General features: G+C 42.9%; 2 protein-coding genes across 2 annotated transcripts in view; both read right to left on the minus strand.

Annotated features, from left to right (window-relative positions):
- LOC308361382 (26S proteasome regulatory subunit 4-like) overlaps window positions 1–1,405 on the minus strand; it is a gene marked incomplete at its 5' end in the record, with an annotated part of 10,295 nt that extends 8,890 nt beyond the window's left edge. Inside the window, 4 exons of the mRNA XM_080833723.1 lie at window positions 1–9; window positions 90–186; window positions 272–325; window positions 1,223–1,405. The exon at window positions 1–9 is cut by the window's left edge and continues 116 nt beyond it. Coding sequence (XP_080689849.1) covers window positions 1–9; window positions 90–186; window positions 272–325; window positions 1,223–1,405 — 343 coding nt within the window. The remainder of the gene's footprint in view (window positions 10–89; window positions 187–271; window positions 326–1,222) is intronic.
- Window positions 1,406–3,960: 2,555 nt separating this feature from the next.
- Window positions 3,961–7,714, minus strand: LOC308382915 (potassium channel subfamily K member 13-like; the record flags this gene model as incomplete). The annotated part of the gene is made up of 2 exons (XM_080860455.1): window positions 3,961–4,862; window positions 7,378–7,714. 2 exons carry the CDS (start codon window positions 7,712–7,714, stop codon window positions 3,961–3,963), a joined length of 1,239 nt encoding a protein of 412 aa, XP_080716581.1.
- Window positions 7,715–12,500: the final 4,786 nt, after the last annotated feature.

Below are 12,500 nucleotides of genomic sequence, written 5' to 3' on the forward strand. Positions count from 1 at the left end.
GTGGCGTGACTGAAAAGGCCACAGACACAAGAGGTCATTTACAGGGGCAACATAAACAGCTGAATATCCTATTAGGGGCCATGTCTTACTCAGAGGTAGCTTGCTAGCAGCATCAGGCCCCTTCGACTTCCTCTTCCTCTTGCCGACTCTGGTAGGAATGGGAGGCTCATATTTCTTTTTCTTATCCTGTCACGGAAAGACCTGGATGTTAATTTTAGTTTGAATGTATACTGAAATGGACTGCGTTAGAATAACAAACTGTCCTGATTACCTTATCGTCCTTCTTTCCACCTCCAGGACCATGGCCTCCACTTTGGTTTTGTCCCTGTATCGATAGGACAGGGATTGTGTAAATGAATCACAAAATACTCGGTATACTACACGGTAGTATAGTATAACGTCAGTTGTATTTTTCCCCTCACCTGCCATGAAGTACTTACACACACACACACACACACACACACACACACACACACACACACGCGCGTGTCAATGCTCTTAGATAAGTAAACTGCAAGCATTATCCCTAATGTAGCATTTTACATATGCCGCACAAGCGCAGACAGGCTGCTAGCTCTTAATTGGAACATTACAGTGTAGTGGGTGGACTACTTTTTTGCTCCCTGAATTGAATTCAAACTGAATGTACAATTATCGAGGTGATTACCTACTTACTTATGCTTTCACATTACGTCAATAGCCATCTCATAAGGCAATGCTGCTTACTTTGCCTTTTTTATAATACTATAATACCTATATAATAATAATAACCTACAGTAACCGAACAACTCTCTAGACCAGCAAACTATGGAGCCAGCTTCATCTCAGGCTAGAAAAGCTAGATAACCTAAACATAACTTTTTTAGCTACTTTGCCAGAAAACAAATGCAAAAAGTCATGGCCTGTTACCAATTTAATTGTGAACGTATCAAAAATATATGCTGTAACATTAGGTTTGATCAAAACAACGTTGTTAGAGAAAAGCTGTTTCACATAAGCTGACGGTATGGTCTCTTCGGTAAAGTAAATGTTAGCTGCTATTATGCTATTGCTATTGGATCCCACAGATTTATCTAACATGACTGAGCCATCCCATTTGTTTGACTGGGATGTTTGACCTGGATTTGTCATAAACGTGTCATAACGATAAACTTTATATCATACAGTGTTTCGTTATAAAACATATAAATTCCACTCACAAAGAAATTGCTTGCTCACTTACCATTGTAGCCCGTATCCTAAAACGAACGTCAAAGTACGGGTAGTAGTTGTAGACAAACCAAGCGCTCAAAGGTAGTTTCGCTTGTTTAATGATGATACGCTTATATGGTGTGGCTGACAAAAACAACAAAATAGCAACATCTTGTGACATTTCTTTAATTATATAGCCTTGTTTAGCCGTCATTTTTGTAGGTCTGATTGTTATAGATTTACCATAAGACAGAGAGAGAGAGAGAGAGAGAGAGAGGGTGTTTTCATCCATTTGTGATTTGTGCTCATTTTCTATTTTGCTATTTACATTTCTATACAACAGTCTATACAATAGTATAATGAATTATCCCTCCTCTTATTCAATGTTAAAATAATAACATAAGCTAAAACACCTTATTCCAAATGTGAACTACCTGGTGATTTTTTTTAAATGAGTCAGGAAGGGTTCCTAATGTACTCTCTCTATCATTTTGTAAGGACTCAGGACTGTGCTGCATTTTTTGATAAAGGCTGATGTGTTATGATCTGATGAACTGAATGCACAGATTGTATGTGGATATATGCACACTGTCTGGAGTGCAGATCTCCACAAGTGCACTCTGTAGTGCTCATGTGTTCGGAATAAAAGGAGTCGTGACTCTGGAAGACCCTTTGCAACTCCACAACTGCTCCCAGCCGCCGAATACTGAGCAGTTTGAGTTCACACTCCACAACTCCTCCCAGCCGCCGAATACTGAGCAGTCTGAGTTCAAACTCCACACGATCAGATGAGCCCTGGAGCCATCCTACAATTTATTGCGACTCTGATGTAGTGTTTCTCTGTGCCAGCTGGTTTCGTGTCTGCCTACTGTAAAAGTGTGACTGTCGCTATGACAACTTTGCAACACGAAGCGCTAATGAGGTTAACTATGTATTGTTTTTGTCAATGGTGGCGGAAGACTGTTACTGTCAGGCAATTATTATGATATAAATATCTGCTCATAATGTGCCTGTTTCACGCACTGCTATCTCGTAGAGATGCAACACATAGTTTTTTCCCCTGTCAGAACAGAAATATTTCTAGGCTTACAAAGTAATGCATTTTTCTTCTGCTGTTGTTAAAATGTAAAAAAAAATGCATAATCAAACACTGAAAGTAACAATTAAGACACATTTCATGTGCAGAAACTCTTTTGTACTGCATTGTAGGCTGATAAACTATTTAATGTACAATTTGATAGTAAAAATGACATTCTGCTCCTTTCCATGAAGGTGTCGGCACCACTAATGCATTCGCTAACATCAGCAAACCATCAAGGTCAATATTATTTTACCATAGTCAAGTAAAGTGAAGTGCCAGACCTGATGTCTTCTACTGGTTCACTCATGCATTATGCTTTACATATTAAAGGATCCAGAGCAACATAAATCAATGAATAGTTAACATAAATAAACCAGTAACTGTAGATACTGTTTCATACATGTTCTGCCTGTCCTTAATGTTAGTAAAGGAATTGTTACAAAATGTAAAGCATTATACCTTAATGCTAACTGTTTAACCATACCATATTTCAGGATTATTCATTGATCCAGTAAGCTTGGTAGTCAACTACTAGCAATGTATTACAATGAACGTTGTTTATCTCAATGATAAAACAATACCTCATGGACAAATCACACAACAAAATTCAGTCTACCGCAGAATACACAGTGATTTCCAATCGCCAGTAAAGCATACTAATTTTATACAAAAATATATCAGCAATCTCTGTTTCTTTCCATATGCAACATTCAATGTGCCATCATCATACCTGTGGTGGGAATGGGAGTAAGGGACGGAGTAGTATTAATAGCCTCAGCTCTTATGACCTTGTGCTTTGGGGAAAGAAAGGCATCACGCACTCAACTCATATGGTGTGGCTCAGTTATTTGTGCTTCTATTCAATGCACTTCTAAAAGGGCTGAAAGAGGAATCCTCGTATCCTCCTATTACCGAGGAGTAGTCCTTCAGCGCTGCTCTCGGGAGCTGCTGGCATCCTCTCAGCTGGAGCCCCAATTCTAGGCAGAGAGACTTGAACACCTGTGAGAGGAGAAGAGAGCCCCTGATGATTGACAGCTGACGTTGGACCTGATCTGGGCCAGACCTGGTCCATGTCCGGCGCCGGAGTCAGCAGCCGCTAGAGGAATCCGTCAGATCTACATCTGTGTTGTTTTATTACAAACAGAGTCGATAGGAGTGTTCGACTGACATAACACTGAAACCAAACCTTGACTCAAAAATATTCCTCAAAAGTGGTTCACTAGTGCTGCACAACTTCAAAGTGCGCGTTTTTTTTACAGAGCTGTTCCTCCTGTCTAGACTGTGGAAGGCAACACTTTTAGATTCTTGTACAAAAATCTGTCTGAAGAGGAAGTCTTTCTGCGGGATGTGAAAATAACGCTGTAATGGAAATGCCACCTCTGTGATGGAGCTGTACTTTTCACACATGAAAATCAATCTTGTCTGGCAGCAGATTTATCGTTTTCTCAGAGGTGTTTTGTTTCTCTCGCTTGAGGCTTCATTGAAACAAGGAGATCTGCTTTGTGTGCAGCAGGGAATGCTTTGGGATTCACAGATTCCTGCAGCATAGTTTTCCCATTCTGTAGTGTGAGGGGTGGATGAAAAAAGATCTTTAGAAAGAGTTAGACTTTTGTTCTCTCGTGGGGTCGATGCATCAACCCAAATAGGTCATGTTGTTCTCATTCTGTCTTTCACATGTATATTCCTGTTTACCTGTCCACACTTGTTTCTGCCAGGCGGTTGTTCATGATCCCAAGTGCACCGACACCTCCAGAGAAGCCATTGTGCCGTGCGCCTGACCCCGACGGTCTAGGATGCCCGTTGGCCATCTCGGACAGCTGCTTCTGCATGATTGCCAGGTTGACCTTGTTGGCGGCCAGGAAGTCCCTCATGGAGATCATCTCCCCTGACATACGCCGGCCGTCTGCCTCGCTCTCGTTCACGGCGTCTGTCTCGATAGAGGGGTCGCGGCGGCCGTGGTGGGGGCAACGTCCCGGTGCCACTGCGTTCTGGGCACCCCTGGCCGTGGGGAAGCGCCTGCACAGCAGCTCCAGCCTCTCCATGAGCCAGTTAAGCACCTGCTTGATGACGATGGAGATGACGTTGAAGAGGGAGTAGATGCAGCACACCCCGGTGAGGATGCACAGGAAGTTGCCTAGCCGGTACGCGCCCTGCGCCTCGTAGGTCTCCCGCTGGGCGCTCACCATGTCCCCGAAACCGATGGTGCTGAACGCCACGAAGCAGAAGTACACGGCGTCCAGGTAACCCCAGCCCTCTACGGACGAGTACATGGCGGAGGCACAGCAGGACACCAAAATGGCCGCCGCACCGAGGATGAGCATGACGCAGTACACCGAGGGCTTCCATCCAGCCATGCTGTCCAGGTTGCGGCCTCGGCGGCTGAAGGCATCTGGCGGGCGCTCGATCTGGGGGAGCACAGCTTTGCGGCGGTGGCGACGCTCGTGGCAGAACTTCAGGACGAAGGCGATCACAGTGATGACACGCTCCAGGAAAAGGTTGAAGAACAAAATGGAGGCTGCACAACCTATGAGTCCGTAGAAGATGAGGAAGACCTTTCCTCCAATGGTGGCAGGTGTTGTCATTCCAAACCCTGTGACAGTGAAAGCAAGAATGATTGTAAAAGCAATTCACTCCTTCAAAATGTCAGCTACTTGTTGACACCTTTAATAGGTCAGCTACTTGTTGCAGATACCAAGTATTATTGATAAAAGGAAGATTAAACCTCTTAAAACTTTAAAGCCTTTTAAAACTGAAAAGTCTATAATGTATGCAGTGTTTCCCCTAGGTTTACAGCTTGGGGGGGGGGAGGGGGACGGCGGCAGGGGCGCGGCGGCAGATGCGCCGCGGCGGCGGACACGGACACAAACACTTAAATGAATTATGATGTTCATGTGTTTCTTTGAATGACAGCAGTCAATAAGTATAATTTTACATGTTTTATGGTAAAGGTAACCTTAAATGACTTATTTTGTGATCTGGCGCTATATTTATAAAGGGGGGGGGCGGGCGGGGCCGTTGGGGGGGCGGGCCGCCACCCTAATATCATTGTAGGGGAAACACTGGTATGTATGTCTTCTCCCAAGCCCCTAATGTATCTTTCATAAGAAATGTGACGTTTTCAGTCGACTAACTTTACTCTTAAAATGGTTCTATCACATCAGTGCACTTCATTCAGTGTACCATTAACAGTGTAAAATTCAATTAGCATGCAACGGTATAAAAATGCCTTCATGTAATTCATGTCTCGAGCCAGATCATGACACCTCAAAAGAGCGATCTCCACTCACTGATTCATGCAGGGGAGCACACACACACACACGGTCCCCTAAGAACTCTTCCACCCACGCACGCACCAACCCTGCCTTGTGCTGTCAACAGAACTTATTGGGCCAGCCCTCCCGGCTGCTCTGACACACACACACACACACACACACACACACAACACACACACACACACACACACACACACACACACACACACACACACGCCCTCCCAGCTGCTCTGGCTTGGTGCTTCACTCGAGGAAAAAAGGCTCTGGGGCCCATTAGAGTACCATAGAGTCCGATTCCTAATTGCTCTATAATGAGCCACATGTGAACCACTCCCCCTCATGTAAACACCCCTCTGCATTCAGACAGCTCCCGTGCTTCAAACACACCGCGGGAGCCAGGTTGCCATTGGTGACGACACCCAGATCTTTGACTTTCTCTCTCTCTCTCTCGCGCTCTCCACCTCTCTCGCTCTGTAAACCCCCCCCCCCCCCCCACCCCACCCCCAGTCACACACACACACACACACACACACACACACACACACACACACTCTATCTCTTTCATACCCTCTTATTACGTTCCTCACCTCTGTCACAAATTATTTAATTTAAACAGAATACAACTCTACAAGAAACATAGAACAATAACAAGACATTTTATTTTAGCACCTCAGCACCTTAACAGGTGTGTGTGTGTGTGTGTGTGTGTGTGTGTGTGTGTGTGTGTGTGTGTGTGTGTGTGTGTGTGTCTACTGTCTGTGATGTTTTCACAGAGAGGTGGCCCTGGGTATGCTAGCACATCCTGAGCCTGAGACAGGGTTTGGGCTAATGGATGCTGTTGAGTGCTGCTGATGCATGGCCAGTGACCTGATATCTGTCTGCATAAACAGGATCAGTACTGTTGTTGGTGCCTGCATCACACTACCATAATCACTTATCAGAAGATCAGACAGACTTGTTGGCACACAGGATGCTTGTTTGAAATTCTCCAATTAGTTCAGCCAGTTTGTTTACCCATGTTGTGATCCAGTTCTCAGTTTGTTTTTTTGGATCAAGAGGGACAGTGTACATTAATAAACATTTAAATGTAAATGCCCTCAATAATAGCCAAAAGGCTAGTTTCCATTGGCAGTCCCCCTGCCAGAGTGAAAAAGGCGTATATCAAACATTGAACTAAAAATCTAAAATAAAATAAAATCCCAATATACAAGTTCCACTACTTTCCATTTAAAGGAATATCATAGTCACCTCTTGCTGCCCCTCGAGAAGCACTGGTTGCTGCTGTTCTCAACTTGACTAGGCTGCATAGTGATGGGGGGGCCAGGTTAAACCGGAGTTTGAACATTAAACAGCAGTTCTCCACTGCATAATTTAGAAAAATGCTTTAATAAGGGCAGGGGGCTGAGGCGGGAGGCATAAACTCCGGTGAGCGATGAGTCTCAATCGGCAAATGAAAATTATTTGCCAGAAGCTTATAGACTTTGGTTTTCTCTTTGTGTGAAAACTATTTGCCAGAAGCTTACTAAAGACTTATTTCTATAATTCAAAATCTGTGTAAAGGTAATTATTTGGCTTCATGTCTGTTTTTCGGAATTAAATAAGCACGTATGCCTTCACAAATACGACGTCGTGGTAATACAACTAAATACAACAAACGGTTATAAAAACACTGATTGCAGACAGTAGTTAAACAGTAAATGCCGTTTCAGAAATATTTTATAAAATATTAAATTATTTGGAAAGGTTGAAAAATATATTGCCAAGTAGCCTACATGTATAATGGCTGGCATATTCAGTACAATGGCAAAAAGAAGAAAAAACGCCTATTCCTACCTATCGTTGACACCACAGTACAGACGAAGTAGAATGCACCAGTGAAATCCCAGCGTGGTCGAGTGATGTCCACCCGGATACCTGCAATATTTGCCTCCTCATAGTTCCTTAGAAAGTTGTCCAAGTCCCTCTTACTTAGATTGTACTTTTGGCTGAAGTGTTCAAACCGTTGCGCCCATCGCTCCTTTGCCAGTTTCTCTTTCGGATGCTCAAGTGCTGAAAAGACAGCGGCGCCGCAGAAAAGATAAAGAACTATTAGCACTGCCAACAGAAGAAACCTTGCATTGTCTTCATTCAGTGGACCAAAGCTGCTGCAGCAGCCACTCCGACAAGCCATTATGTGGTGACTGTCGAACAGGTGTGTCTGAAGCGTCGCCGCATCCTCTCTGGTTCAATGCAGGCGAGTTGAGAGATGTTGACCAAAAATTCGACCGCTTCACATTCTTCCCTGCCAGCGCTCAACGCTCAGTCGCAACTATTATAAAACATCTAGATGCGCGACGCACTTTGTACTGGAAATCGCGAAAGCTGTTCGGCGGTTTTGTAGGCTATTTGTGTTCGACCTCCCGCGTCACATTCCTCATCAATATTCCATCGAGCCTCGAAGCCCCAGAGAAACACATTTGACCTAAAACAGGATGATGTAGAGGCTATAAAGAAAATATTTAAACTATGAGTTTAAATTATTAGTAGGCTACATGGCAAGATTGGACAATAGTGTTGAAGCAGGTGGAACAAATCACATTACGCAACATTATCAACTGTTAGTGTTGTCAGTCCGCCAATTTAAAATGTTAAACTTTTTTCAAATCGTACCTTTTCAGTTGGTCCTGACCAAATGACTGTGTCAATAATGACTGGTCCCCCTCAGTCCAGCCCCAGGCATATACGCCTGGTATAATTGGGTATTTGGAATATTTCCAAAATTGGACATTTGGGAAATTGTATCACTAATCAATAAGATAATGCTATATTTGTTCATGAAAATGCAAGGCACAAAGACGGAATGGCTGATTTTCTATGCCAGTATTTTTAACAATGAGAACATTTGAAGCCAAAGATGGGCTTTATTGACCAAAGTTATATAAGTAAGTAAGGTTATAGGTCAGGAACGGAATAATGCAGTGTAGAAGGGGTACTTGCAAATATGGGTACCCAAGTGGCGCTCACAGAGGCGAAGGCGAAGGTACCACAGGATATGGCGAAGGTACCACAGGATATGGCGGAGGTACCACAGGAAAGTTCACTGATCAGTGATCAGCCTTCAAGTTGCTGTTGGTGTTGGTTGTTCTTTCCTGTGACAAGATGAAGTACGGTAGGCTGAATTAAATGCAATAATTGAGTAATTAGCCCACTGATGTTTAGGGCTTAGGATCTATGAGACCTACACCTATATTTGTTTAACACCATGGTGTTCTTCTTTCTCTCCCTATTCTTCTTCTTCTTTTCCTTCTTTTTGCATTCACTTTCACAGAATATTCTCTGTTAACCAACTCTCCACTTTTTTTTGCCTGTGGATATGCATCCTTATTTCGAATCAACCAATCAGTTGTAATGGGTTAACAGTTACATTGGTAGCATAATATGTGATGTACCATAACTTCCTACTTTTGGAGTATCCTCTCCTTCTTTTAGCTGATGGCAATATGTGTAAGGAACGTGAGCGTGACAATGCATATTGAACTTATTGAAGACGGGCCCATGCCCCAGAATGGTATGACTACTATGACCTTAGCAACAGGAATGCTAAGCATGATTCCAACATTTAGCAACACTTAGCGCTTTGCGCCTTTGGAGAGGGAGCAGACGTCGTCAGCCATGGTGATCAATGAGGCTTGACCTTTTGGATTTGGTTAGAGCGTTTCTGAGTTTGCACTGAGACACTAGACAAAACTTTTGGCAAATGTCACCACCGGTTCCAGAGCAGAAATTGAATTATGTATGAGACATTGAAAAGGCGCTATTGATAGCTTGAATGTCTGTTTATCTGGAATATTAATGAGATGTACAGAATATAGAGAATAGTTGTAATATCATATCATAGCTCCATACATGCATAGGTTATCCACTATTAAAACATAACTCTAAACCTAACACAACATCTAATTGCCTACCAGTAAATTAACTAGTGGGTCTAAATTACAATTAATTTAGTAATCAATCAGAGCTGAATATTTGGCATCTGTGGTCCTTGTAAAGACTGAAATGAATATTTCCCAGTTAAAACGACTCATGATCATTGATCTTTTTACTGTGGCTTTATATGACAATGGCTTTTCTTTTAGTCTTGGCCTGTTGTCATTCTGAGTTTTTTTTCTTTTTCATCTCTCAGTACTGTTGCCAGCACAGTCGCCAACAATCAATGTTTTTTTTGTGCCAACATAAGCCATTTCAAATTGGCTGCTATTAAACTTTGAGAAATGGGTATACTGAATGCTGACTGAAAAATAAGTGGGTATACTCCGTATACCTGCGTATATCCTGGACTACACCAGTGCTTCTGACTGTCAAATGAAGGGGATGAATTCAGGACTTGTGCGTGTGTTCTTCTACTTGTGACCGTGGTCAGTTACAAGCTGACTTGTGCGTGGGTTCTTCTACTTGTGACCGTGGTCAGTTAAGAACACAAACATTACAGTTGATCTCTCAAATACAGATCAATGCCATAAGAAGCAAACCCAAGTCTTAAATAAAGGGGCTTTCGATGTGGGTGGATTCTCCTGATAACATTCTAATGTACCAGGTATGTTTTGGAACTAGCATTTTTATGATTGTGTCTTTTCTTCCATTTCAAACAGGACTGAAAAGAGTTTTTTCTGTCGATATTGCTAGCAACACTTAACTATATTTCTCTTAGTTGCAACCCAACAACCCATCTACTCACCAGGTATAAAGTAATTAAAAATGCAATTACAATACCCAGCCACTTATTTCCCTAATTTCTGTGTATTTAGCTTATTCCCTTTAACAGTTCAATAGGCACTTAATGCAGTCATTATGGCCAAGGGTCTGCATTAGCAGTGATTGCAGTTGAGGGCCAATTATGCCACTTGTTCATTTTATTCAGGACAAAATAATAATCTGTATTCGTATTAGGTCATGTAATGCTGATTGTCAGTTTTAAAAATCTGGGTGTTAAAGCCAAGTGACATAAAGAAGCATAGACTGGAGTCCTAAAGAGAAAGCAACCCCTGTACATGTAAACCAGAGCCAGACATTTGAAGGCCATGTAGATACAACCATATGCAGCCTTGTATGCAAAACAACATTTTATCATTCTGTTTTCGGGTTAAAAATTAGTTCTCTATTAGGGAATCCTTTTGAGTGTGTCACCAAGGAGAGGCCTCAACAAGAACAGCTGGGGGAAGAGGAGAGCAGAGAGACACAGTGTCCTTGGAAGGCAATTACTGAGGAAGATGGTTGGCCTCTTCAGAGGAGCAGTACAGAGGGAGAGAGAGAAGGAGAGAAGAGAGCAGGGGGACGGGGGATGGGGGGAAAGGGGGGTTAAGGAGAGAGAGAAAGAGAAAGAGAGAGAGAGAGAGAGAGAGAGAGAATAATTATTGAATGAAAGGTTGATGTGTGGAGGTGAGACATATCCAATCAATCCAGCTCAATCACTCTGACACCGTGAGGGCCATTTTTTTTATTTCTCATCCAACGTTGTGCGTTTCACACACACACACACACACACACACACACACACACACACACACACACACACACATACACACACAACAAACATAACAACACAACAGATGCCATACTCAAACCAAAGCACTTAAAATTATGGAAAAATCAATGGACTCTGCTATTCCCAGCTAATCAAGCTGTTCTTCACGTACAGATGAGATGAGAATACCAAGTCATGAGTAGTCTTTGGGACAGCTGTGTCATACTGATACACGCATACACGTATACCAACATATACAGTAAAGGTATATACGTATATATATACGTTCCTATACGTCTTATACTCATATTGACTTGAATCAGAGGTATCAGGGTTTACATTTCATTATCTCCCTCTGGAACGAAATACTGTTTTCTGATTGGCTAATGGGGTGTACAATAAGATCGTATAGATGGACACCTTGGACGTAGTCCCAGTAGAAAAGTTAAATCGCCGTTCCATATCAATGCTCTTGAATGGTTACCATTGACAACCAACGTAACGTTTTTTTTCTTCAAAAAACGCACTACTTTCTCTAACGGGAGCACTAGGCTTCAAATCAAGAATTCATCAGGTTATTATGCATATTAAGTTTCCTAAAGATAAAGGAAATTCTAAATAATAATGATAATAAAAATAAAAAACGTTTTGGATGTTGTAAACGGGAGATAAGCGGGATAACGGCCTCCGAGCTGTCCAGTCTTCGCGGCGCAACACCACTCCGCTGCGCGTCGTGGCGTTCTTTGCCCCGCAGCGTCCATTATCTTTGTAGAACTGGACAGCTCGTCGGCCGTTATCCCTTACATATCCAGTGCTTCGTCTAGTCCAGTGTTCTTTCATTACTGCCACTACTGCCTCTGGTCAAATAGTTCTGAGAAAATGGCCTAATCTATAGGATTTCACCACTGACACATTATCCTCTCCTACCCTAATTGCCCTAGCCTTCGCAGGTTTATTGACTGAACACACACAGATGCCCCAAGCTGAGTGTCACCACTACCAATAACCTCTCTTGTCTCTTTATCGACCAAATTTGTCGTCTTTGAATCTGTCATGTGGTTTGAGCAGCACTGACAAAACCTCACGCTGGGTACGGCTTGAGAGGGCCAGCGTGTATCGGCTGTGCTGAACAGATATTCGACAATCAGACGGGGTCCCACTGGAACCCAACACTGGCTCCCCGTTCATTAGGAGCGTAGTGGAATACCCCTCTCTCAATCTTTCGGCTAAGCAATCAGAGAATGGAGTAGAAAGCCTGGAGCCTGCGCGGTGGGAAGGAGACAAACCACTTGGGACGTGAGCAGGCAGTGGTTGGTGCGTGTGAGGGTTTTATTTTTGCGTTTATTTAAACAGGGACAGTGTACATTGATAAACATTTCCATAAAGATGTAAATGCACCGAAATTAGCTAGGTTAGCTAGTTTTCATCCGTTGTCCCTTGGCATGGCATGACA

Source organism: Sprattus sprattus, assembly GCF_963457725.1.
Source record: "Sprattus sprattus genome assembly, chromosome: 2".
Taxonomy (NCBI): domain Eukaryota; kingdom Metazoa; phylum Chordata; class Actinopteri; order Clupeiformes; family Clupeidae; genus Sprattus; species Sprattus sprattus.